Genomic DNA, 22755 nt, shown 5'->3' on the forward strand with positions numbered 1-22755 from the left:
CACAGGAGGAGGAGGGAGGCCTCACACTCATTAAAAACAAAGAGGAAAAATTCCAAGCAGGAGAAAAGGGTGAGCTAGGATATACTTGAACACTGGTCAACAATAAATACCATCTCAAATTTTTTAAGGGTCACTCAGGCACACTTCTCCAAACAAGTCATTAGTCTTGCCTGAATTCCACCAGGAGTTCACAGCCAAAAGAACATCTCACTCCCTCATCCAAGCAACACAATCAGGCAACAATAACACTGAGTGTTTCTGAAATAACCTTAAATGTCAGTTACCCAGAATTCTTGCAGTGCTGTATAAAAGGGATACTGCCCTCAAATGATCCTGAACTACTCAAAAAGAACATTTTTTAAATTGGTGCCTAAGTTAAATTCATCCTATTTCTGCATTAAAACAGTTCACTAGTTTTCCCAGTCATTTGTGTCTAATACATATTTGAATTAACTAGTGACTTTCAGAAACATTAAAGTTACCAGAATAAAAGTTTCAGTCTCCATTACTAGAACCACTAGATACAACTTTTAAATGAAAACTGGGTTCTAAATGGCTTGTAATTTTTAACATGTTAACCACCATGGTTTCATTAATCAGTTAAACAAAATAAAGGTCATTGCTCATTTAACATTAAGAACATGGTTACCTATTCATAGTTCCGGACACATCAATATCATTCATAAAACACTCAATGCTCAAAGGGAGGTCTGAAGCATTCGCACTCATCAATTTCTTGAGTTTCTCACACTCTTGAGACAGTCGTAATAAAGCACGAATTTTAGATTTTATGTCTAGCTTGTATTTCTTTCCAAATTCTTCACAGAAGTGATTTACCAACACCTCATCAAATTTTCTGCCTCCCAATGTTGTATCAAAAGCTGTGGCCAAAACCTTCAAAGAAAAAGAGGATAATCAAAAAATTAACCAATTGTAAAATTTACCATGATACATACACTCTTATTTTTATTACTTTTATTTTTGTTGGTTTTTCACATAAGGCTTCTCTGTGTAGCCCTAGCTGTCCTAGAATTTACCCTGTAGACCAGGTTGGCATAGAACTCACAGAGTGCTGGGATTAAAGGCATGTGCTACCACCACCTGGCCATCATCTATTTCCTAAAGGCCAGAAAATGTGTTCATCAGGGTGAAAAAAAGGATGCTGCACATTAATACTTGCTAACGCTACACTATGAAACAGGCAGTCCTTTTCATCACTGTCCAGGTAATATACTAAATAAACTTTTTTCTTTCTTTGGGGGGATGAGAGGAAACACCACGAACACACTCTGAAAAGGCATGGCTCAACTTCCAAAGGATGAGGCAAGACAACTGCCACAAGCCTCTGAGTTCCAGACCGGCATCAACTCCAACGTGAGCAATAAATAACATACTTCATAATCTCTACTTTACACATCATGTGGAAGCAAAAAAAAGGCCATCTTCAGGTTGCTAACACTTACTGTAGTAGAAACCACTTCAAGAGGAATTTCACACTCAAGACCAAACACTTGTACCAACTTCTAATCAGTTCACTGCCTGAAAGCTGCAGAAATGTTAGGCATAATTGTGTTTTTATGTGCCACTTAAGTCTATCAAACTTGCATTGACAGTTTTTCACATCTGTAGCAGGATTGCAAGTTTAGATCTAAAGCAGATCCAGTACGTGATGACAAGCTAAGCAACAAAACCTGATAAACGTAACCTCTTTAATGAACATTAAATCCATTAAGAATCTTGTTTATTTTGTTTTGGAGACGAGGTTTTCTTTGTGTAGTCCTGACTGCCCTGGAACTTGCTCTAAAGTCCAGGCTAGCCTCAAACTCACAAAGATCCAACAGCCTCTACCGCCCCCGACCCCAGGCACAGGCCACCAGTGCCTGGCTCAAGAAATTTTCTTAGTAAGTTAACTGAAAAACTGGATATAGATTTGAGTACAGGGATTCCAACTGAGGATAAGGATGTAGCACAACAATAAAGCACTTGCTAAACAAGCCTGAAACCCTAGGTTCAACCCTTAGCGCCCCAAATAGATAATACAATAAAGCTAGGTGTACAGGTACACATCTGCAATCCCAGAATTCCACGCTGAGACACACCAGACTAAGCTAATGTGAGACCTTGCCTCGAAATCCAATCAATTATTTTAAATGTGAAAGTGTCAGATTTTTTAGAAATAACTCTATCAGTAGTTTGTGATAATTTGAATAGGTATGGCCTCACAGACTTGACCCATGGGGAGTGGCACTATTAGGAGGTATGGAGGAAGTAGGGGTGGGGGTCTCTAATGCTACACCCAGTATGCCCCAGTCTCCTTCTGCTGCCTTCAGATCAACACACAGAATTCTCAGTTCCCTCTCCAGTGCCATATCTACAAGGACACTGCCATGCTTCCCACCATGATGATAATGAACGAAACCTCTGAACTTAAGCCAGTGCCAATTAATGTTATCCTTTATGGAGTGGTTCTTATATGGCGTCCTTTATATGGTATCTCTTCACAGCAATGAAACCCTAAGACAGTGGCTAATTTTTTTGTATTTTAACACATTTATTTACATATTTATTGAGAATGCATAAATGGATAGAGAGGGTACAACTTTCAAAACTCAGTTCTCTCCTATCCTGTGAGTGCTGGGAATTGAACTCAGGTTATCAGGCTTGGAAGCAAGCATGCCTCATCCACTCAACCATCTTACCAACTCTTTTATTTATTTTTCCCTACTATATAGATCACATTGGTCTTCAGTATGATACACTTGCCTTTGCTTCCCAAAGCCTGAGATTATAGTCATGAGCTACCAGCGCAGTTTAAAGTATTACCTGAACATTGAGAATTATGTCTGACCCACAATTTATAGCTATAAAACTTATAAATACTCATTTCCCAACCAATGTTTGATAACAAAAAACCTAGAATATGAAAATATAGATAAGAAAGTAAAACAGAACCAAGTCTAATATTCAAAAGAGGAGGAAGAAGAAAGAAAAAGAAACAGAACAAACTAGAACCCAAAAATGCCCTCAAATGATTTCACGTTAGTCCTCCCTACACTGCACCACAAAACTGGGGGGCAAATTTAAACCTTAGCACCAAGAATCTTGAAACACACTCAACTAAAGCAAGCATTAGATAAAGTTACCTAGCCAAAGGGACCACTAGCCTCTATTCACTGTGTAACTCCTCAAAGGAGCCAGACATGCACACTGTGGCAATCCCTCTCTTTAAACAGCTCTACAATTCTATATACAATGGTTGTTACTCTAGAGCTGTAAATGTTCTAGAAACCTAGACTATCACTTCTAGTCTTGAGTCCTTTAGCATCCAAAATTTCAATCAAGAGCCTCTTTCTAGAACTCTCCAAATAGCAAGAGCACCTTAAACATCCTCTCTGTTGTTACCAAGGAAAATGCTCCGAAGAAGCCCGAGAGGATGGGCTGCTTCCTATACCGTCCAAGTGAGACGATTACGACTAGCGATCTCGGGAGCCTCACCTCGAAGTTCATACTCTTTCTCGACTTCACACCACACCAACTCTACATAAAGCTTGTTTGGGGCCCACACCTCTACTCCTCCCACCATATCTGCATTCCAGCTCAGGTGACTCACAACATGTTTCCAATTGGTGAAAAAAATAATAATTTGTCACTCAAAAATCTAATCAAATTTTATCAAATTTTAATTTCCAGTTTTCTAGAAAAATACTTACTTTCAGTTTTCCTTTATTAAATGCACATACAGAAACTTGATAGGCAGAATGTCCCATATCTACAAAAACTACATTTCTTGGTTTTTCTTCTAAGGCAGGAAGGTCTTGTTTATAGATTCCATAAGCAAGAGCAACTACACAAGAGGGAAAAAAGTAAGTTCAACAGAGTATCTTCTAAATACTACGATTCATTTAATCAATTAAAAAAAAAAAGGACACATTTCATATCTCAGGAACAAGCTAAAGCTACACTGGGCACTGTGTTGGAGACAATCAATTTCTTTATAAACACTGCATAATTTTACTCATGTGGAACATTACCATCACAGTGATCAATGTTAAGCAGCTTCAGTATTTAACAATTAAGAGAGTAGAAGTCATCTGCAGCTGTCTCATTCATTCCCCCTTTTTGTTTGTTTTTGAAACAGGGTTTCTCTGTTTAATGGATCCCTGGCGTCCTGGAACTTATTCTATAGACTAGGATGGCCTCGGACTCAAGAGATCCGCTTGCCTCTGCTGAGAATACTGGGAATAAAGGAATTTGCCACCTAGCCTCGTTAATCCCTCTTACCTGCAGTTGTTTCATTCATTAACCGCAAACAATTGAGACCAGCAATCTGTGTGGCATCCATCACTGACCGCCGTTCTGCATCAGTGTAGAAACTAGGAACCTGTAAAAGAAACATTCTCTTTACAAAGGCCTGCAAAAAGTTGACATCTAGAAATCAGATTAAGAAATTGTTCCTGCCAGGTGTGGTGGTGCACACCAGCACTCGGGAGGCAGAGGCAGGCGAATTTCTGAGTTCGAGGCCAGCCTGGTCTACAAAGTGAATTCCAGGACAGCCAGGGCTACACAGAGAAACCCTGTCTCGAAAAACTAAAAAAAAAAAATGTTTCCTCAGGCTAATTTTAGAGGAGTATACCTGTAATCCCAGCATATTTAAAGGTAGCAGAGATAAATAGACCAGGCTCAAAAAATTTTTCTTAATAAACTGCCGGAAATTTTTCCTTAAGCAATTAAAAACAGCTGACTGTTCTACTTAGCAATATTGCTGTACTGACTACTGCTATCCTCAAGTCCAAAATGCTGTCCATGCTCATGCTGGGTAGGAAACCAAACCCCAAAATAACCATGAACTTAGATTCCGGCCACATTTTGTGGATGGAAACTGTGTCATACATGTTTCTACACCGTATGCTGAAGGGATGAAGCACACCTGGACCAGCACTGTGCCTCACTTCCTACACAAGCTGCTCCACTGCCTTTTCCCTGCAGACTGCAGCGGCCTGTCACTGCAAAAGAATTGTGCCAGCACATCACTCAAACTCAGTGATATCTTAAGGACTTCTAAGCAAGAATTAGAAAACTAACCTTTAAAACCCAGGTCCCTCAAAATGGGATCAAGCAGAAAAAAAAACATTTAGATATCCCCACTATTTCATAAAATGTTATGTGAGCATTACTCAAAGTAAAAGGCACTAGACAAAGGAAAGAGGTCAAGTGTGGGAGCCCGATGGAGAGAGAGGAATGGTAGAGAACCCGACACAGTCTCTATACCTACACCTCAGTTACCTTCCTAATGTTACGACCCTTTAATAATACATTTCTTCATGTTGTGGTGACTCCCAACCATAAAATTATTTTTGTTGCTACCATGTAACTAAAACTTTGCTCCTGTTATGAATCGTAATGTAAATAAATATTTGGTATGCAGGTTATCTGACATGCAACCCCTAAAGGATCATGATCCACATGTGGAGAACCACTGCACTAAGTAATCAATCACTTCACTTGGGCTCCTAACAGCCTTTCTATTCTTCCAATCCCCAGAATGTGGACCACAACTATTACCCAATCATTATCTGTATCAGTACCAAATTGCTGGATAATCAAGAATCTGCAGTGAAAAAGGCAGCCAAAAGAATCTGCTTTGCTAATTAATGTACCCATTAAGACAAAAAAGCCAAAGAGCTAAAACATCAGTGTGGGGGATAGTTTTATGTCAACTCAACACAAGTCAACAAGAGTAGGGAGTCTCAGCTAAGAAAATGTCTCCATAAGATGGCAAGCCTGGGGCTGGAGAGATGGCTGAGCAGTTAAGAGCACTGACTGCTCTTCCAGAGGTCCTGAGTTCAAATCCCAGCAACCATATGGTGGCTCACAACCATCTGTAATGAGATGACACCCCTTCTGGTATATCTGAAGACAGCTACAGTGTACTTACATATAATAAATAAATAAATAAATAAATAAATAAATAAATAAATAAATTTTTAAGGGCAAGCTTATAAGGCATTTCCTTAATTAGTGATTGATGGGGAAAGGCTTAGTCCACAGTGGATGGAACTATCCTGTTAGTGGTCCTGGGCTCTGTCTCAAAGCAGGCAGAACATGCCACGAGGAGCAAGTCAGCAAGCAGCTCTTCTGTGGCCTGGACAATCAGCTCCTACCTCCACGTTCCTGCCACGCTCGAGTTCCTATCCTGACTTCCTTCCTTCAATGATCAAAAGTGATATGGAAACATGAGTCAGTAAGCCCTTTCCTTCAAGTTCCTTCTGATCCTGATGCTTCATCACAGCAACAGTAACCCTAACTAGGACAATCAGATAACAATGGCAGGAGGAGAGAGTGTGCTGCGTGGCAAACTCATACAGCCTCTAGACCCACCACACCACACCCTACTACAAGCAGCCAGGCTCCCATCAAAACAAGGGCACACAGAAAACTGAACGATGTTTTCTAGAACTAGATACAGGCAGGAAGGAAAAAAGGAGGCAAGGCAGACATCTAACATTCAATTCATTCAATCAAGTAGCTACCCTGTCCCTAAGCACTACACTAGGTACTGAAAAAATACTGGGTGAGTGGGCAGCGTGGTGGTGGTGATCCTTTCAGCCAGGCAAGCTGAGCCATGCCTGGAATTCCAGCACAGGCAAGAGGCACAGGGAGAAGAATGGCAGCCAAGTGCAAGACCACGTTGGTCTACACAGCAAGCTCAGGCCAGCCCACACTACACAGTGAGATCCTGTCTCCAAAACTAGAAAAAGAAAAAGGAAGAAAACCAAAGAAAATGAAAACTAGATTTCTGAGCATGGTATCATACTACAATCCCAAACACATGGGAGACAGAAGCAGAAACATTAACTACTGAGGCAGCCTGGACTATACAGCAAGACTGTGTCAAAGCAGGAACGTCTCAAAACACCACGACCACACAACACAGTAACAATTTGTACTTGCAGTAAAAACAGTTTTCCTCTCTAGTTCTTAAGGCAGCTCGAGCCCAACTCACCGAGACAACACAGCAGTCTACCACAACTCACCGAGACAACACAGTCTACCACAGGCTTCTTAAGAACACTCTCTGCTGTCTCCTTCAGTTTCGACAAAAGCATGGCAGTCACTTGTTCCGTGGTAAAATTCCTCTCTTCTTCCATATATGTAACCTGCAACAAAACAAAAGGATCCAATTTTAGTCCACTTCATGTCCTAGTCAATGGGGCAGTATCTCAGGAGGGGACTGAAGAACGTTATCTTTACGAAGAATGTTACCTTTTTGTTTAATATACATGACATTTAGCAAAAGACAATCACAACGTAAAGCAAACCTTGAGGCAATGACCTGATCCGAAGGCAAACCATCCCTCCTGCCATAAACAGGACTGCTAGGAGAGACTGCCTCGCCATCGGATACTGTGTGGACTGTACACTGTGTTCACATTAGACGTCTCCCCAACCAGGACACAGGTGGTTTTGCCCCAGAACCCACACAGTCACAATAAATGTTTACTGGGTTAAAGAATAAATGATGACCAGGTCTCAGGAAATGTTTCATGATAAAGCTCTGCCTTGGATAACCCATCCTTCTACCCTTAGCCCCACCCAGCAGCTAAGATCCAAAACAGAACCTCTCTTAACTTTGAAGAGCTTGACTGAGCAACCATCTCCCTCCAACCCTAACTGAGACACAAGCTGACACTTGGTCACTTCACAGAGACAGGGACAGACTTCCCTCACTGAGTCCCTTCATAACCTGCCCCACCTACTGACCTTGCTTGGCTTTTGGTCAGTCCCTATGACCTTTGTCTACAGAGACAGACCAGTTCCCCCAGATCTTCTTTCCTTCTTTCTTTTTCTACACATCTGCTCTGTTTCCTGACTGTAACAAGTCCCCATTTCCTCACAATACCTTTTCCGCTTTCCCTCAGTGAGCCATTCAAACTCTTCTGAGACTACTGCCACAGTTACCTTACATAAACCTAGTCATCACTTTTAAATTACATTTATTTGAGGGGGTGGGTGCATGCCACAGTATGTATAGAGGAACACACAGAGAACACCTCTGTGGGTGTAGCTCACAAGCACGGAGCCGGGAGGTAAGCCATCTTAAGGAGAGCCTCTGCTCCTCAGCTCTGAGCTCTCAGCTACAGCCAGAACTTCACTGCTCGGCTTCTCCATTTCTGCAGGCTGTTTTTTTGTGGTACCAGATTCGAATATGGACCTCATAAATTGCTCTACTACTGAGATCTACTCCCAGCTTCATTTGAATCTCAATTAAGATTCTCAGGATGTTTAGTTCTACAACTGCTGTGATCTCAAATACCACACCAGGCTGAGGATGGTGGCTAGCATGTGTAATCTCAGCACTCAAGAGGCCAAGGCAGGTGAATTCAAGGCCTAGCCTAGGCTACAGAATAAGACCTTGTCTCAAAAACCACAACCATAACACATAATATACCACTCTTATGCTCACTGGCCTACATTCCTATTACTCCACTGTAGGAGACACAGGTCAGCACCCCAGCCTATATCCCAGCCTCTTAGTGTGATGAGGTCACTACTGCTCCACAGAGATTCTTCTGTGAGTGTTTCAAAGACAAAGTGCACTCTTCCCTAGAACATCTGTTTGCAGCTTCAGCCCTACTGACATGACTACAGCAGTGAGACTGGCTAATGAAACTTTGGCCTGCTCTTCTACAAGACTTCACTAATATCACCTTGGAAAGGTGGCTCTCTATGTGAACACTACCAATAGCAGTGACAGAGTTAATGTCTCTCCCCAGATTTCCAATGCAGAGAAACAGCACCATCAATAGCTCAAAAACTATCACTATCACTCAAAGACTATCAGCCTTAATCAGCAAGAAACGTTCTTTAACACTTGCATTGTAAGGTCTGAAAAGTGGCTGAGGGTTTAGGAGCACTGCCTGCCCTTACAGAGGATGAGAATTCAGTTCCCACACAAGAGGGTGCAAAACCCTAACTCCAGTCCCAGAGGATCCAATATCTTCTTCTGAACTCCAGAAGCACAGGCATGCACAGAACACTAACACACATGCAGGCAAAATACTCATACGTGGAAAAAAAGCCTCATTCGTGTATGATAAAAATAAAGGTGTAAAGAGAGTGTTCATTACAGCTTCACGAGAACTACACCAACACACACTGAACTGATGAAATAGGGCCTCATAACACAGTATCAACAGATCCTTACCTTTATGCCCGTTAATCCAGTGGGCAACTGCACAATATCATATGCAAGATTAGATTTTTCTGCTTCCACAAATGGATCGGAGAATGCACGCCCATGGAATCTTTTAAAGCCTTGAACTGTGTTCTTGGCATTAGAAATTACCTAAAAAAGAAAAATGCATAGAAAAACCATTCTATTTCCAATTTTCAACAGCCTTGGGTTAGTTAGGATCCTTTCAATTCGCCAAATTTCCTTCTAGGGATAAAAACCAGAAAAATTGCCAAGTTCTAGACCAACCAGGGCTATGTAAGGAGATGTCATAAGAAGAACACCTCGAGTACTACGCGTGTGCACACACACAAAGCCAACAGGCTTCTAAGATATGCTTTTCCCCAGGTGCCTGGCCTACTCTATCTCTCATGCGTACTTTCCCTTTCTTAATAAACTGTCCTATTCTCTATTTCTAACCATGTGTCCCTGGTAAAACTCTACTGTAGGACAGGAGAACATGGCTACTTCACCAATCCATCTAATGTAACAATCTTACAAATGCTTAAACACACAAAAAAGGAGCTGAAGTAATGACATGGAAGGAACAGGTGTCCAAGTTTCCATTTTCTTTAGACATTCAGTCCTTCTAAATCAAGTAAAATGAGAACAAGGGACTTACATGGGTCCCACTGGCAGGGCTAAAGACTATCTAGAGCATGTTTTTCCTCTCCATCAAGTCAGGCCACTGCACTTACCAAAATATTTTGTTCCTAAACATTTAATATTTCCAGAAACTATTAGCTTCTAAAACTGCTCACAGTTTATGCTTCAAACTTTCCAAGAACAAACTCATCAATACTTATTAATTCATAAATATCATTAAAGTTGTAAGTGGTACACACCCAGCATGTACACCACTCTGGATTCACTCTCTAGCACACACGCACACACAGCCCCATGAAGGAAAAATGACCAGAGTACATTCACAGAACAAAGGCTATTTGGGAGAGTGTTTTCAACTATTCTTGTAACAGGGAAGTGAAAACTTTATCTCCAAATACTGAAATACTGTAAGGGTAATACTTTTTAAGTGGAAAAATAATTTTTTCCACTTCTAATAGGAAAAACACTGAGCAGCATGATCTCACTTAGAAAAGAAACACTTCTAGATGCTTATAAAGTCAAAAATTGCCAGGCAGTGGTGGCTCACACCTTTAATCCCAGCACTTGGGAGGCAGGGGCAAGCAAATTTCTGAGTTTGAGGCCAGCCTGGTCTACAAAGTGAGTTCCAGGACAGCCAGGGCTATACAGAGAAACCCTGTCTCAAAGCCAAAAAAAAAAAAAAAAAAAAAAAAAAAAAAAAAAATCAAAAATTTCATTTCTCTCCGTAATGGTTGACTTCCACATTCCCTATCCTTTTCTAGATTTCTAAACTCCTCTAGAATAGACGGTAACTAACAGGAACAGTGGAAGGCATTTAAAGTTCCAGGATGAATGTGTGCTCCTAACTCACAGCACAGGAGCCTGCACAGGTAGAAAAAGCTCTCTATACAATTAATTCCTCTCCATGTAGGCCAAACCAGTGAGGCCTCCAAAGTCAGACCTGGCCTGAAACAGAAACTCGGTGTATCACAATCACTTCTTGAGCACAGACGCAGGCAGGTGGTGTGCAACAGTTGTGAACAGTAACTGTTCAGTAGGGAAAGTAGTTTCAAACAAATTCAGTGATGTTTATAAAACAAACATTTGATAATTTTGTTATGCCTCTAAAATTTTTCAGAATATTCTTCAAAAATAAGACTATGAACACTCAAGTAAAAACCAACTAAGCAAGCACCATTGTTCTTTAAGACAGGGTCTCTACTCATTTATCCCAGGCTGCCCTTAAACTTGCTATGTAGCCAATGAGAAGTGTCAATCCTCACGCCACACGCACCGGCTGGTTTTATGTCACCTGACACGAGCTACAGTAATGAGAAGAAAATGGCTTCATAAAATTCAGCTGTAAGGCATTTTCTCAATTAGTGACCAATAGGGGAGGACCCATTGTCGATGGCGCCATCCCTGAGCTGATAGTCCTGAATTCTTTAAGAAAGCAGACTGAGCGGGGCGTGGTGGCACACGCCTTTAATCCCAGCACTCAGGAGGCAGAGGCAGGCGGATTTCTCAGTTCCAGGACAGCCAGGGCTACACAGAGAAACCCTGTCTCGAAAAACAAACAAACAAAAAAAGCAGACTGAGCAAGCTGTGGAGAGCAAGCCAATAGCCTCTGCATCAGCTCCTGCTTCCAGGTTCCTGCCCTGCTTGAGCTCCTGTCCTGACTGACTTTGGTAATGAACAGAGATGTAAAAGCATGAACCCAATAAACCCTTTCTTCTCCAACTTGCTTTTGGTCATGGTGTTTCGCTGCAGCAATAGAAACCCTAACTAAGACACTATCTCTCAAGTGCTGGGATTATAAAACAAACTGTTTTTATGTAGTGCTAGGGACTGAACCCAGGACTCACGCATGCTACCAACTGATGTCCATCCCCAGGCAAGAAACTTCTCTGATTTTTATGTGCACATAAAGTCAATGTCCAGGTTTTTCCTCTACTTCTTCCCAGTTCATTTTCTAAGAGAAGCAAGCACTTTACCACTCACTGGGTCATCTCCCCAGCCCCAGCGGCATCTTAGGCTCATTTTGGGTCCTGTCTGTCAAAAAAGCTACTCACATATTTGCAGCTCCAAACTGAACTGTATCAAGGTGAAACACGCAACTCCTTAACTCTACAGCTACCTCAGACATTCAGGGTAACAGATTCTTGGAGCTTCTGTTGCTCTGGTTACTAAGAAACAAGCAAATATATCAAGATCCTTGTTGACAAAGAACAATGCAAGTTGTCACCAAGCCTATTCAGGTCTAGAGGCCTTTCCTGTGGAGCCTACTTAACAATAACCTTAGATATAAAGGTGAAAGGCCTTTGAATAGTTTCAAAGAGCATTTAAAATACCAAAAGTTAACTCTGTTTAAGAGTCCAGGCACATAGCACATGAGAAGCTGAGGCAGAAAGACTGAGTTCAAGGCCAGCCTGAGCTACAGAGTTCTAAGACAACCTAGGACATATAGCAAGAACCTACATCAAAAAAAAGAAAGGAAAAGAAAATCCACAAGTACATCAAAGAGGGCTCTGGTGCTGAGTGACAATAAAGATAAATCAGAGAAGAAAAAAAAAGGATAAATCAAAGAAATAAGTCATTTTGGGAGGAAGATAAAACTATACCTGGCTCTTAGCTGCTGCTCCAATTGAACGATTCTTAGGACCAAAAGAAACACATGCCCTAAAAGATAAAAACATTGAGGAATCAGACTTTATTATAATACATCTGAAACCCCAGCAGGTAAGATCTGAGTATCACTTAAAATCCATGTTTTTTTTAAACATTTGAATTAATATAATTACATCATTTCCCACCTCCTTCCAACCCTTCCCACACACATTTCCCACTCTCCTTAAATTTGCGGCCCCTTTTTATTTTTTTGTTTTGGTTTTGTTTTTAAAGATTATTTTATGTATGTGTGTACACCATTGCTCTCTTTGGACACAGCAGAAGAAGGCATCGGATCCCATTGCAGATGGCTGTGAGCCACCATGTGGTTGCTGGGAATTGAACTCAGGACCTCTGAGAGAGAACAGTGCTCTTAAGCACTGAGCCATCTCTCCAGCCCTAATTATTATTATTGTTAAACACACAATATAATCTGCTGAATTCAAGTAGTGTTGCTTATATGTGATTTAAAGTGTAAGCCACATATTTTAACAGCACATGACCTATCTATGATTTTGACATTTCTATTTCATAAAACTATCCATGAAATAGGCTGCCTTAGGATGAATTCTGTCATTTCAAAGCTGGAGCACAGGTCTTGATAACCACCTGTATAAAATACTAAAGGAAGGTGGACAAGACCTACCACCCTAAACTTCCACATCCCATGTTCACATTTTAGTACAAAGCAACATATTCCCGTATCAGATCAAGCAGTCTTGTTTTTTTTAACACAGCTCAGCTTCAAAATGAATACAGTCGCCGGGCAGTGGTGGCGCACGCCTTTAACTCCAGCACTTGGGAGGAAGAGGCAGGTGGATTTCTGAGTTTGAGGCCAGCCTGGTCTACAGAGTGCAGAGTGAGTTCCAGGAACTCCAGAGAAACCCTGTCTTGAAAAAAACAAACAAAAAGAATACAGCCTATAAAAATTTAAGACAGCTCTTGGGTTCAGTGGACAAGGAAGAACATCTCCTGTACTTCCAGAGAACAGGAGTTCTAATCCCAGCACCAACACTGCAGTTCACAACCATCTTTAACTCTACTCCAGGGAATCTGTTGCCCTCTTCTGACCTCTATAGGCACCAGGTATGCAAGTAATACACAGACACACACATATTACACTCATTGATATAAAATAGAAATAAGCAAAACAGTCCTGCCCTACTTGTGTGAAAAAAAGAATAATTTAGGGAGGGTATGGGGGACTTTTGAGATAACATTGGAAATGTAAATGAAGAAAATACCTAATAAAAAATAATAAAGAAAAAAAGAATAATTTATTTAGATCTTCCAGACAAAATAAAATAGTATACTGCCAAGAAAATTTACTCCCACCTAACACTATTCCAAATCAATCATACATATACTGGATTGGGCTACTTGCTTTTTGAAAATCTGTATTATTATTATTATTATTATGTCTACACATATGTCTGCATATGATTGAGGAAGACAGAGGGATGTCAGATCGATCTCCTAAAGCTGGAATTTCAGGCACTCATGAGCTACCAGAAGTGGGTGCTAGGAACTGAACTCGAGTCCTCTGAAAGAACAGCATGTACTCTGAGACATTATTCTAACCTCCTTTGCTGCTTCTTTTAAAAAGAAAAAACAGAATCCTGTTTGTATGTTATAAACAAAACACTCTTATGTTTAAAAAGTAAGTTACGCTGGGCGTGGTGGCGCACGCCTTTAATCCCAGGAGGCAGAGGCAGGCAGATTTCTGAGTTCCAGGCCAGCCTGGTCTACAGAGTGAGTTCCAGGACAGTCAGGGCTATACAGAAAAACTCTGTCTCGAAAAACCAAAAAAAAAAAAAAAAAAAAGTAAGTTACTAACTAGGGAATTGATGCACTTATGTACACTTGATTTGCATGCTAATACCCCTAGAACCAGGTCATATTCTCTTTATGCTCATATGTCATCTCCCTTTCCAGTAACTGATCTCTCCTTTCCTTCTTTGTTAACGGTGACCCTATGGGTTGCTTGCTTCATGTACTATCCTGCTTATCCTCAGAAGCATCCCATCTTACCTCCTTCATCAGAGAAAAGGAATGTCATCAGAACAGTAAGTTGACTCCTCTAAGGTCTGAAAGTGATGGACTCAGACCGTGTCTCTGTACTTCATACCCCAGCTTTGACCCTCTCTAACTCCTGAACATGAAACTTCATTTTCCAATTCAGCAGAACAAGACGGAAGAGTCCTGGAGGGGCTAACCAAGCATGACAGCCTACATTTAATCCCAGGCCCCACAAGGTGGAAGCGAACTGATTTGTCATAAGCTGCTGTCTTCTGCACCCCACAGGCATACTACGATATCTGCACATAACTCATGAGCTCACATGTAAAATAAAGATAAAGATGTTTACATTACACTAATGACGGGGGCTGGAGAGAATTGAGGCCTCTCTGGGCTTCAGAGGCTAAGAACTCTCTAAGCTCATCTACAAGGTGGTACAGGCCTCTGTGTGCTATGCTGTCCACGGCAGACAGAACACAGCCAGGGAGCTCAGGGGCTTTTCTCTGAGTCCTGAGCTCTCTGTTTGGGCCGAGACAGAAGTAGTCCCTATTTTAAAAGAGCAGGTTTTAAAAAGAAAAGAAATCTCCTAAGAAACCACTTAAATGCGCTATCACAAGCCACACTGCCCTTTAAAAAAAAAATAACCTTACTCCATTAATCCCACTCCAAAAAGGTTGCCTAGCCTAACGCTTGGCAAACTTCCATCTTTCTACAAATCACCAGATCTGCCTTCTGAACTATACAAGAACACAATCCTAACATAAGGCAATGTTATTCATCTTCCACTTTTCCTGCCCTTTGTTCAAACTCTAACCTCAAAAGTATTAGGTCACAGGGGTGGGGGAAGGCAAGTGTGACCAGAATATATTATATATCTGGATGAAACTGTTGAAGAATGAATAAATTCGCTGAGGGTATACAGCTCAGTGGTAGAGACTAAACCAGATACCTGAGATCACATGACATCCTGTGTTCAAGTTATGGCGGGAGGAGAAAGGACCAGTAACATGAATTGAAAGAGCACTGGCAATGTTGTAAGCAGGTATTAGTCTCACTGGGTTCTGAGGGTGGGAAATGAAGTTGGGGTGAAAGGATATGGGGAGCAGGTATCCAGCAAGAATGAGGAGGAGGAAGGGGTATGTCCAAATTACATTGTATATATTTATATATACATAAAATTCTCAAGGAATCATCACACAGTACCCCATGAACTAGTACTGAGACCTGCAGCATTTCCACTCTATGCGATCACTATGGGTGATGGAGACAAGCATGGACAAGTTGCTGAGGCTTTACAAACATACTATGGGCTTCTTCCTAGCTGGGCCATTCCTAGTCTGAAATATAGTTTACTTACATGATATGGGGGAAATTACAGCATCCATCTCAATACATTGCTAAAGAACATTTTTTGATTATCCACTTCTAAAAAGCCCATATCACAGACTGCAAACAACATAAATAATAATAAAAAACCCAACTATTATAGCTTCAAAAAGCCATATAGACTAGGTTTCATACAAAAATATACCCAACTATTTCCTCTAAAAATTGGCTTTCCAAGCTGTCCTCTAAAATCTAACCACCTATCTTTCTTTAAAATTATTTATACTTGTTCATCTTAAAGACTCATTCAAGGGCTGGAGAGATGGCTCAGTGGGTAAGAGCACTGACTACTCTTCTGAAGGTCCTGAGTTCAAATCCCAGCAACCACATGGTGGCTCACAACCACCGTAATGAGACCTGAGACCCTCTTCTGGTGTGTCTGAAGACAGCTTCAGTGTACTTACATATAATAAAAAAATAAATCTTTAAAAAAAAATAGTGCACAAATTTCCATGGTTTCATCTTAGTGTCATTATAATATAGCTAATAGAGTATTAATCAAAAATATAAAAGGTCCAAGTATAGCAGCTCAGGCCTAGAATATCAATGCTCAGGAAACTGAGGCAGGAGGATCATGAATTTGAGTCCACTCTTGCCTGGACAACGCAAGTCTGTCTTCAAGGAGAGAGAGAAATACAAAAATAGACTAATGGCAAATCTTCTGGTATTATACTATTATTCTATGCACTGAGTGAAGAAAAAAAGCAGGCCAGGCGTACTGGTGTACAAAACCCCCTGCACTCAGCAAGTGGAAGCTGAAGGATCAAAAGCTGAAGGAACTCAAGGTCACTCTTGGCTACATAGTTCAATACCTGGGTCACATTATGGTAGAACTCTTCCAAGTTGTCCCTGACCTCCACACCCACACCATGGCAAGTGTGCTCAATAAAACACGCATAATGCTAGAGTAAGAAATTAAGTTTAAAAACTCAGCTTGACTCAAAAGCTGCTCATTTCTCTCCCACTGCTACCACACAAGGCAATCTCCTCTGTATCAACCTCTTTGCTTTTCTCATATCCATTCTTACTTTCTCAGAAGCCATTTTTCTCTTTGTTTTTTGAAACGGGGTCTGTGTAGCAATAGAACTTGCTCTGTAGACAAAGTTAAGCTAGCCTCAAAGTCAGATATCCGCCTGCCTCTGCCTTAAGAGTGCTGGGCTGCCTAGGAGCACTGACTCCTCTTCTGGAGGTCCTAAGTTCGGATCCCAGCAACCACGTGGTGGCTCACAACCACCCATAATGAGGTCAGATGCCCTCTGGTGTGTCTGAAGACAGCTACAGTGTACTTACATATAATTAATAAATCTAAAAAAAAAAAAAAAACCCAAAAAAAAAAAAAAACTGGCTCACTTTCTACTGCACTAACAAGAGAAATCTTAACCATTCCAAGCCTTGCCTCAAGATGTGCCATCATCCTCTCAATCTGTAAAAACACTACTTGCCCCAGGCCTTCCCATTTGCTCAAATAACTCCTCCTTCAAACCCACCGTGGCCTCCATGTGAACTCGTGCCTACCTTCCAGGTCACAAATGACATTTTAGAAGCAGCCCACATCTAGTTATGTCAGTTACACCATATTCTGTACTTTTCCACCTTGTTCTTCACCAGATAGTAATAGAATGCTCTTGTTTAGCCTGTGGCTTTTTCCATTACCATGCCCATGATGGCAAGACTGAGCATTTTGTTATTCATCAAAGTATCTCCAATGCTTAACACAGCCACAGTCACACTAGATAACCCACTAAAACAAAGGAGATGGAAAGGCAAAGATTTGGCTACTCCTCGAGTTCAAGTAAACCCCCATGTGAAATAATCAATGAAGTACATAAGGTTTTCATCTGTCTTTACAGAATTAGGTAGAACTGAGAGTGTTAGAATACAAATGAGGTGCATCTCCCTGTCACAGTCAAACCAGAGACCCACACCTTTACACTTTCACCTTGGAAGAAACCTACAACACAGGCTCTGCATACTTTTAAATCTATTCTTCCACAACCTGAAAAGACTCTGAACTTTCTGCTCTGATATTTAAGGCCACACCTCCAACATAGAAATCTGTTAATCAAATGCATAGTTCAGAGTATTTAAATGAAGCCAGACACAGTAGCACACCTGTGATGCCAGCACTCAGGAGGCTGCAGTTCTGTAGTTCCCTCAAAAGCTAGCCTAAGAGTCAGGCCTTGTCATATAAAAAAAAAAATACAGTCGGGTGTGGTGGTGCACACCTTTACTCCCAGCAGTGTCTTGCACTGAGTTCTAGAGCAGCCACAGCTATGTAGCCTGTCTTTAAAAAAAAATAAAATACATAGGAAAACTAAGGCAAAGGAAGTATGCATGCAGTGTGCACAATCACAGGATTAATGACCTATTCAGTCCTTATGCAAATTTAACTGCCAGCAGAAAACAACTCCTAAAGTTTCAAATAATGAAACTCATGGCAAACTGCCACAGCTGCCATCTAAGAGAGGAGCAGGTTCAGGCAATCTAAAGGAAGGCTAGGTAGGAGCAGTGTTTCCCAAGCCTCAGGCTTCTGCAGGTCAAGGCTCTGCCCAAAGAGCCAAATCTTCAGCTCAGACTGTTGAAATTTCTTGGAAAGATGATCTTCCCAAAAGTGAGGAACCAGCAGCATCATTACCAAATACGAAATTAGTGCTAAAATGACTAGAAGCAAAAATGTTTAACTTTTCAAATGCCAGTACAAGATACCTCTGTACAAATACTACTCATACTGCCAGGTGTGGTGGCCCACGCCTTTAGTCCCAGCACTCGGGAGGCAGAGGCAGGCGAATTTCTGAGTTCGAGGCCAGCCTGGTCTACAGAGTTAGTTCCAGGACAGCCAGGGCTACACAGAGAAACCCTGTCTCAAAAAAAAGAAACAAACAAACAAAGACTACTCATAATACCTAGCTTAAAAAGGACAAATGGGAAGAGAGCTTGGTACTGGGGTGGGAAGGGACGTTGAAAACTGACTCTGATAATGGTACCAGAGCTCTGTGGCACCAAACTCGAGAATTGGGTGCCAGGCAATAGCTTACTTGGTAGAGTGCTTGTTTTGTATGCATGAAGCCCTGGCTTCAAGCCCCCACTGTACAGCAAACTGGGTGTTGTGCCTGCACACCTGTACACTTGGGAGATGAAGGGAGGAGGATTAAGAGTCATTCCCAGACACAAAGTTATTTCAAAACAGTCTGGGAGACAGGAAACTGGCCTCAGAAGGTTGGTTAAAAACAAGATAAAAACAATGATCTGGGACTGTGAACCCAAAAACAACAGAGCTTCTTCCAAAGTTTACCTAAAGGAATTCAGTAGATTAACATCTTTTTTAAGACAAAGCTTTCTTTTCTGCGTAGCCCTGCCTATCCTGAAATGGTCTCTATGAACCAGGCTGGCCTCGAACTCACTGCAGCCTGCCTCTGCCTCCCTGCGAGAGCTGGGATTAAAGGCCTGTGCCACCAGCGCCAGATAAATAAAATTTTAACGCACCTGTAATACCAGATTCTAGCAGACAGAAGCAGAATGAAAATTTTAGGTCATCCTGGGCTAAATGTGGGGGAAAAAATCCTACATATATCTAAAAAGTAGACTCCCTTTTACTCCAGCAAGCTCTGAGTGAGTCTTTTTTTTTTTTTTTTTTTTTTTTGCAGATTTGTCTATACTGGTCCCATAACTTCATGTAAGTTCTAGAAGTCAAACAGAGCCCTTGAGTCATGCATTAACAATTGTGGCAACCTTCCGGCTGGAATTCATTAGCATGAAAAACTAACGCTGTTAAGGAATAGGTGAGCAGCCTGGGTAAGGAATGACCCAACCTAACTCAATATCCAAAAACGAATGAAGGGAGTTAAAACGCTATCAAGAAAAGCATGGACTTTATTCAGGGCCTGCCGTGGGTACTCAGACTCCACATCTTCCGGGCGCCACCCCGCCCCCACTCACGTGGGACTCAGAGCGCTTCCCAGTCCCGAGGCCACAATCTTGCAAGTTAACTTTTATTAAATGCTCGCCGTGGGCCGAGTTTGAACCTCTATTGGATTCGACGAGCTCAGCAAGCCCTGGACCTCGTTTCAGACCGAACCACCCAAACCCTCCCCCCCCCCAAAAAAGGAGGTGAGAGCGGTCGGTCCATCCCACGGTCTCAGGCCCGCCTTCTCTTTCAGTTCCTGCTCCTGCCCTCCGCCGATCAGAGTACCGGCTCAAAGCCTTCGTTTGGCCCGCGCGAAAGGGCCTCGTGCCTGGCGCAGGCCCAGGATCCGAAGCAGGTGGCAGCCGCGGGCGACCCGGCACTCGGCGGGGGTCTCCTGCGGACCCTCGCCCGGAAAGCGAGGCGACCCCGCCAGCCAAGCCCCACTTACGGCGTGCAGCGGTCGCTATACTCGTTAGCGATCGTCTCGATGCCGCCGGCGCGGGCCACAGCGACATAGCAGCTCTGAAAGCCCAGGTCTATGCCCACCACCGACATGGCGCCGGCTACTGCTCCGGCTCGGGCCCAGGGCCGGCCGCCGACACTGCACACGGAACCCGGCGGGGTTGGCGCGTGGAAGAGGGCGAGCCGCGTGGGCCGGTGGAGCGCCGCGGCTGGGCGGGCGAAGCCGGACGACCGTCCGCTAGGAGGCTTGGGGCTTGGAGAAAGACGGGGGCCTCTACCGCTCGGGCCGCGGCTCCGGCTCCACGGCCGCAGAGGAGGCGCCGGTCGCGGAGGCGGAGAAGATCTCGAAGGCTCTCGTTGCAACAGGAGCAAGGTTGCAGCGCGAGAACTGCGCTGAAACGAAACGTTCTCGCGAGACCCCGGCTCAGACGCTTTTCCTCCCAAGGCTCCTCCCGTCTGACGAAGTCTGGCGTCACGTCCTGGCACAGGAACCGTGAAAGGAAGTGGGGGGACGGAAGCGGTCCGACGCGAAGTGGGCCACTGAGCCTGCGCGGAGAAGCCCCCCACAATCCTCCCTGAGCTGCAGGGCGCCTCCCATCCAGAAGTCAGGCGAGCGGGAGTGAGACAGTTCTTCGGGGAGCTGCATTGAACCCACTTCCGCCGTGCTCGTCACCGCGGAGGGACTTCCGGCAGTGACTTTGCAGGCTCTCTGCAGGGTTTTTTTTTTTTTTTTTAAGGCCCCACAGTGAACTCGAGTTAATCCTGCTAAGGGCGCTAAGGGTTTCAGCTCGGCTCTACGTAAAACTCAGTATTAAAACCAAGCGCTAACTAAAAGAATCCGAAGCCACGCTTCCACCTACTTTTAACCACTCACTTCCCGTGATCAGACGAGGGACCTTTCAGTCCTAGGTGTTTTCCCTGAGCTGGACACAAGGGTCCAAATCACATGCTCCGTGGAGTGGGAGGTCTAAGACCAGTGTCACGTTTATGTGAATGCTAACACATTATTATATAGAGTAGGTGGGGAGGGGACAGAATGTCCTGCAGGACAGTCCTCAAGGATGACCTTGAAATTCGGAAGCTCTTTTCTCCTTAGTGCTGGGACCCACTTACAGCCATGCCCCCACCCTGCGTTAAACTAAAGAATCTGAAACTATAGTGACCACTACGTTAGCCAGTTGCGGAAAGCTGGAGGGGAACCAGCTTCAACGCGTTTCTGATTATTACCAACCCAGAGTGCAGGAGGAAGATCCTAAGTTTCCCGGTTTCTGGCTGTTTTGTGGCTGAGGATATAGAGTACAGTGCTAGAACACTTGCAGGCTCAGGGCCTTGGACTGGATCCCCAACACCACAAAACTGAAAGGATTTTTAAATTTCACTTATTTGTCACCTCTTGTTCATAGGTGCCTAACGGTGTCCAACACAGTAAACCGTGCGGGAGAGATGGCTCCACAGTTAATACGTGCTGTGAAACCATACAGACTGGGGTTTGAATCCCAATCTCGATCTGTCATCGAGAACCTAGCAGGACAAAGACAAGAGGTTAACTGGAGGGGCTCCCTGACTAGCAGCCTAGTCCAAAAACTAGAGCTCCAGTTTCAGAGAGAGACCCTGCCTCCAAAAACTACATCAGAGAGCAACAGGGGATATCTGTTCTCCCTCAAGCCTCTGTGCAGCACATGGCCGCCCTCACAGAACATGGCCGCCCTCACAGCACTTCTACACGTGGATGCACGCGCGCACACACACTCTGGATTATCACCATCAGGAGAGAGCAAAGAGTTTCTAGTCAAAGGTAATAAGTGAGGGTTAATAGCCTAAAGCCCCCAGCACCTGAGAAACTCCCTTCGGGTACTTAGGAGTAGAAAAGCTCCAGACCAGGGATCAACATGTCAGACTCCTGGCATAGATGCCAACATAGTAAGGACTCCACCAAAATGTATGTGCATGGGAAAGCACAAAGTAGGTCGGCAGAAATATCTTCCCACCCAAAAGTTTCCTCTGCTGCCCTATAAAATCCCAAGCCCAGAGCCCTGACACAGTCTCCACATCCAAGGAGGAAACATCTATCCTTCAGCTGTTCTGATTTAGACGTGGTAATGATCCTGTGAGAGGTTGGTCTTCCCTTTTACTTCCACATCACCTTGATCAATCCTGATCTAACAATGAGAGTTATAGGCATAAAATAGTGGCAACTCGGAAGACGTTCCACAAAAGAAAAAGGCCGTGATAGAGGGGAAAACTAGCAATACATTACTTAGTATTTAGTAAGGTTTGAACAGGAAAGGGTTTTGGGGGTTTTTTGTTTTGTTTTGTTTTGTTTTACTTATATGAGCACACTGTAGCTGTTTTCAGGCATACCAAAAGAGAGCATAAGATCCTATCACAGATTGTTGTGAGCCATCATGTGGTTGTTGGGAATTGAACTCAAGACCTTTGGAGGAGTAGCCAGTGCTCTTAACCGCTGAACCATCTCTCCAGCTCCTTGTTTGTTTGTTTT

General features: G+C 43.0%; 1 protein-coding gene across 1 annotated transcript in view; it reads right to left on the minus strand.

Moving 5' to 3' along the window:
• Hspa4 (heat shock protein 4) overlaps positions 1-20661 on the minus strand; it is a 40666-nt gene extending 20005 nt beyond the window's left edge. Inside the window, exons 1-7 of the mRNA NM_008300.3 lie at positions 20242-20661; positions 12439-12496; positions 9206-9346; positions 7035-7157; positions 4282-4381; positions 3711-3844; positions 650-894 (exon numbers count right to left, since the gene is read on the minus strand). Of these exons, the coding sequence (NP_032326.3) occupies positions 650-894; positions 3711-3844; positions 4282-4381; positions 7035-7157; positions 9206-9346; positions 12439-12496; positions 20242-20348 (908 nt within the window). The 5' untranslated portion in view covers positions 20349-20661. The remainder of the gene's footprint in view (positions 1-649; positions 895-3710; positions 3845-4281; positions 4382-7034; positions 7158-9205; positions 9347-12438; positions 12497-20241) is intronic.
• Between the last annotated feature and the right edge of the window lie 2094 nt (positions 20662-22755).

Source organism: Mus musculus, chromosome 11 (assembly GCF_000001635.26).
Source record: "Mus musculus strain C57BL/6J chromosome 11, GRCm38.p6 C57BL/6J".
Classification (NCBI taxonomy): domain Eukaryota; kingdom Metazoa; phylum Chordata; class Mammalia; order Rodentia; family Muridae; genus Mus; species Mus musculus.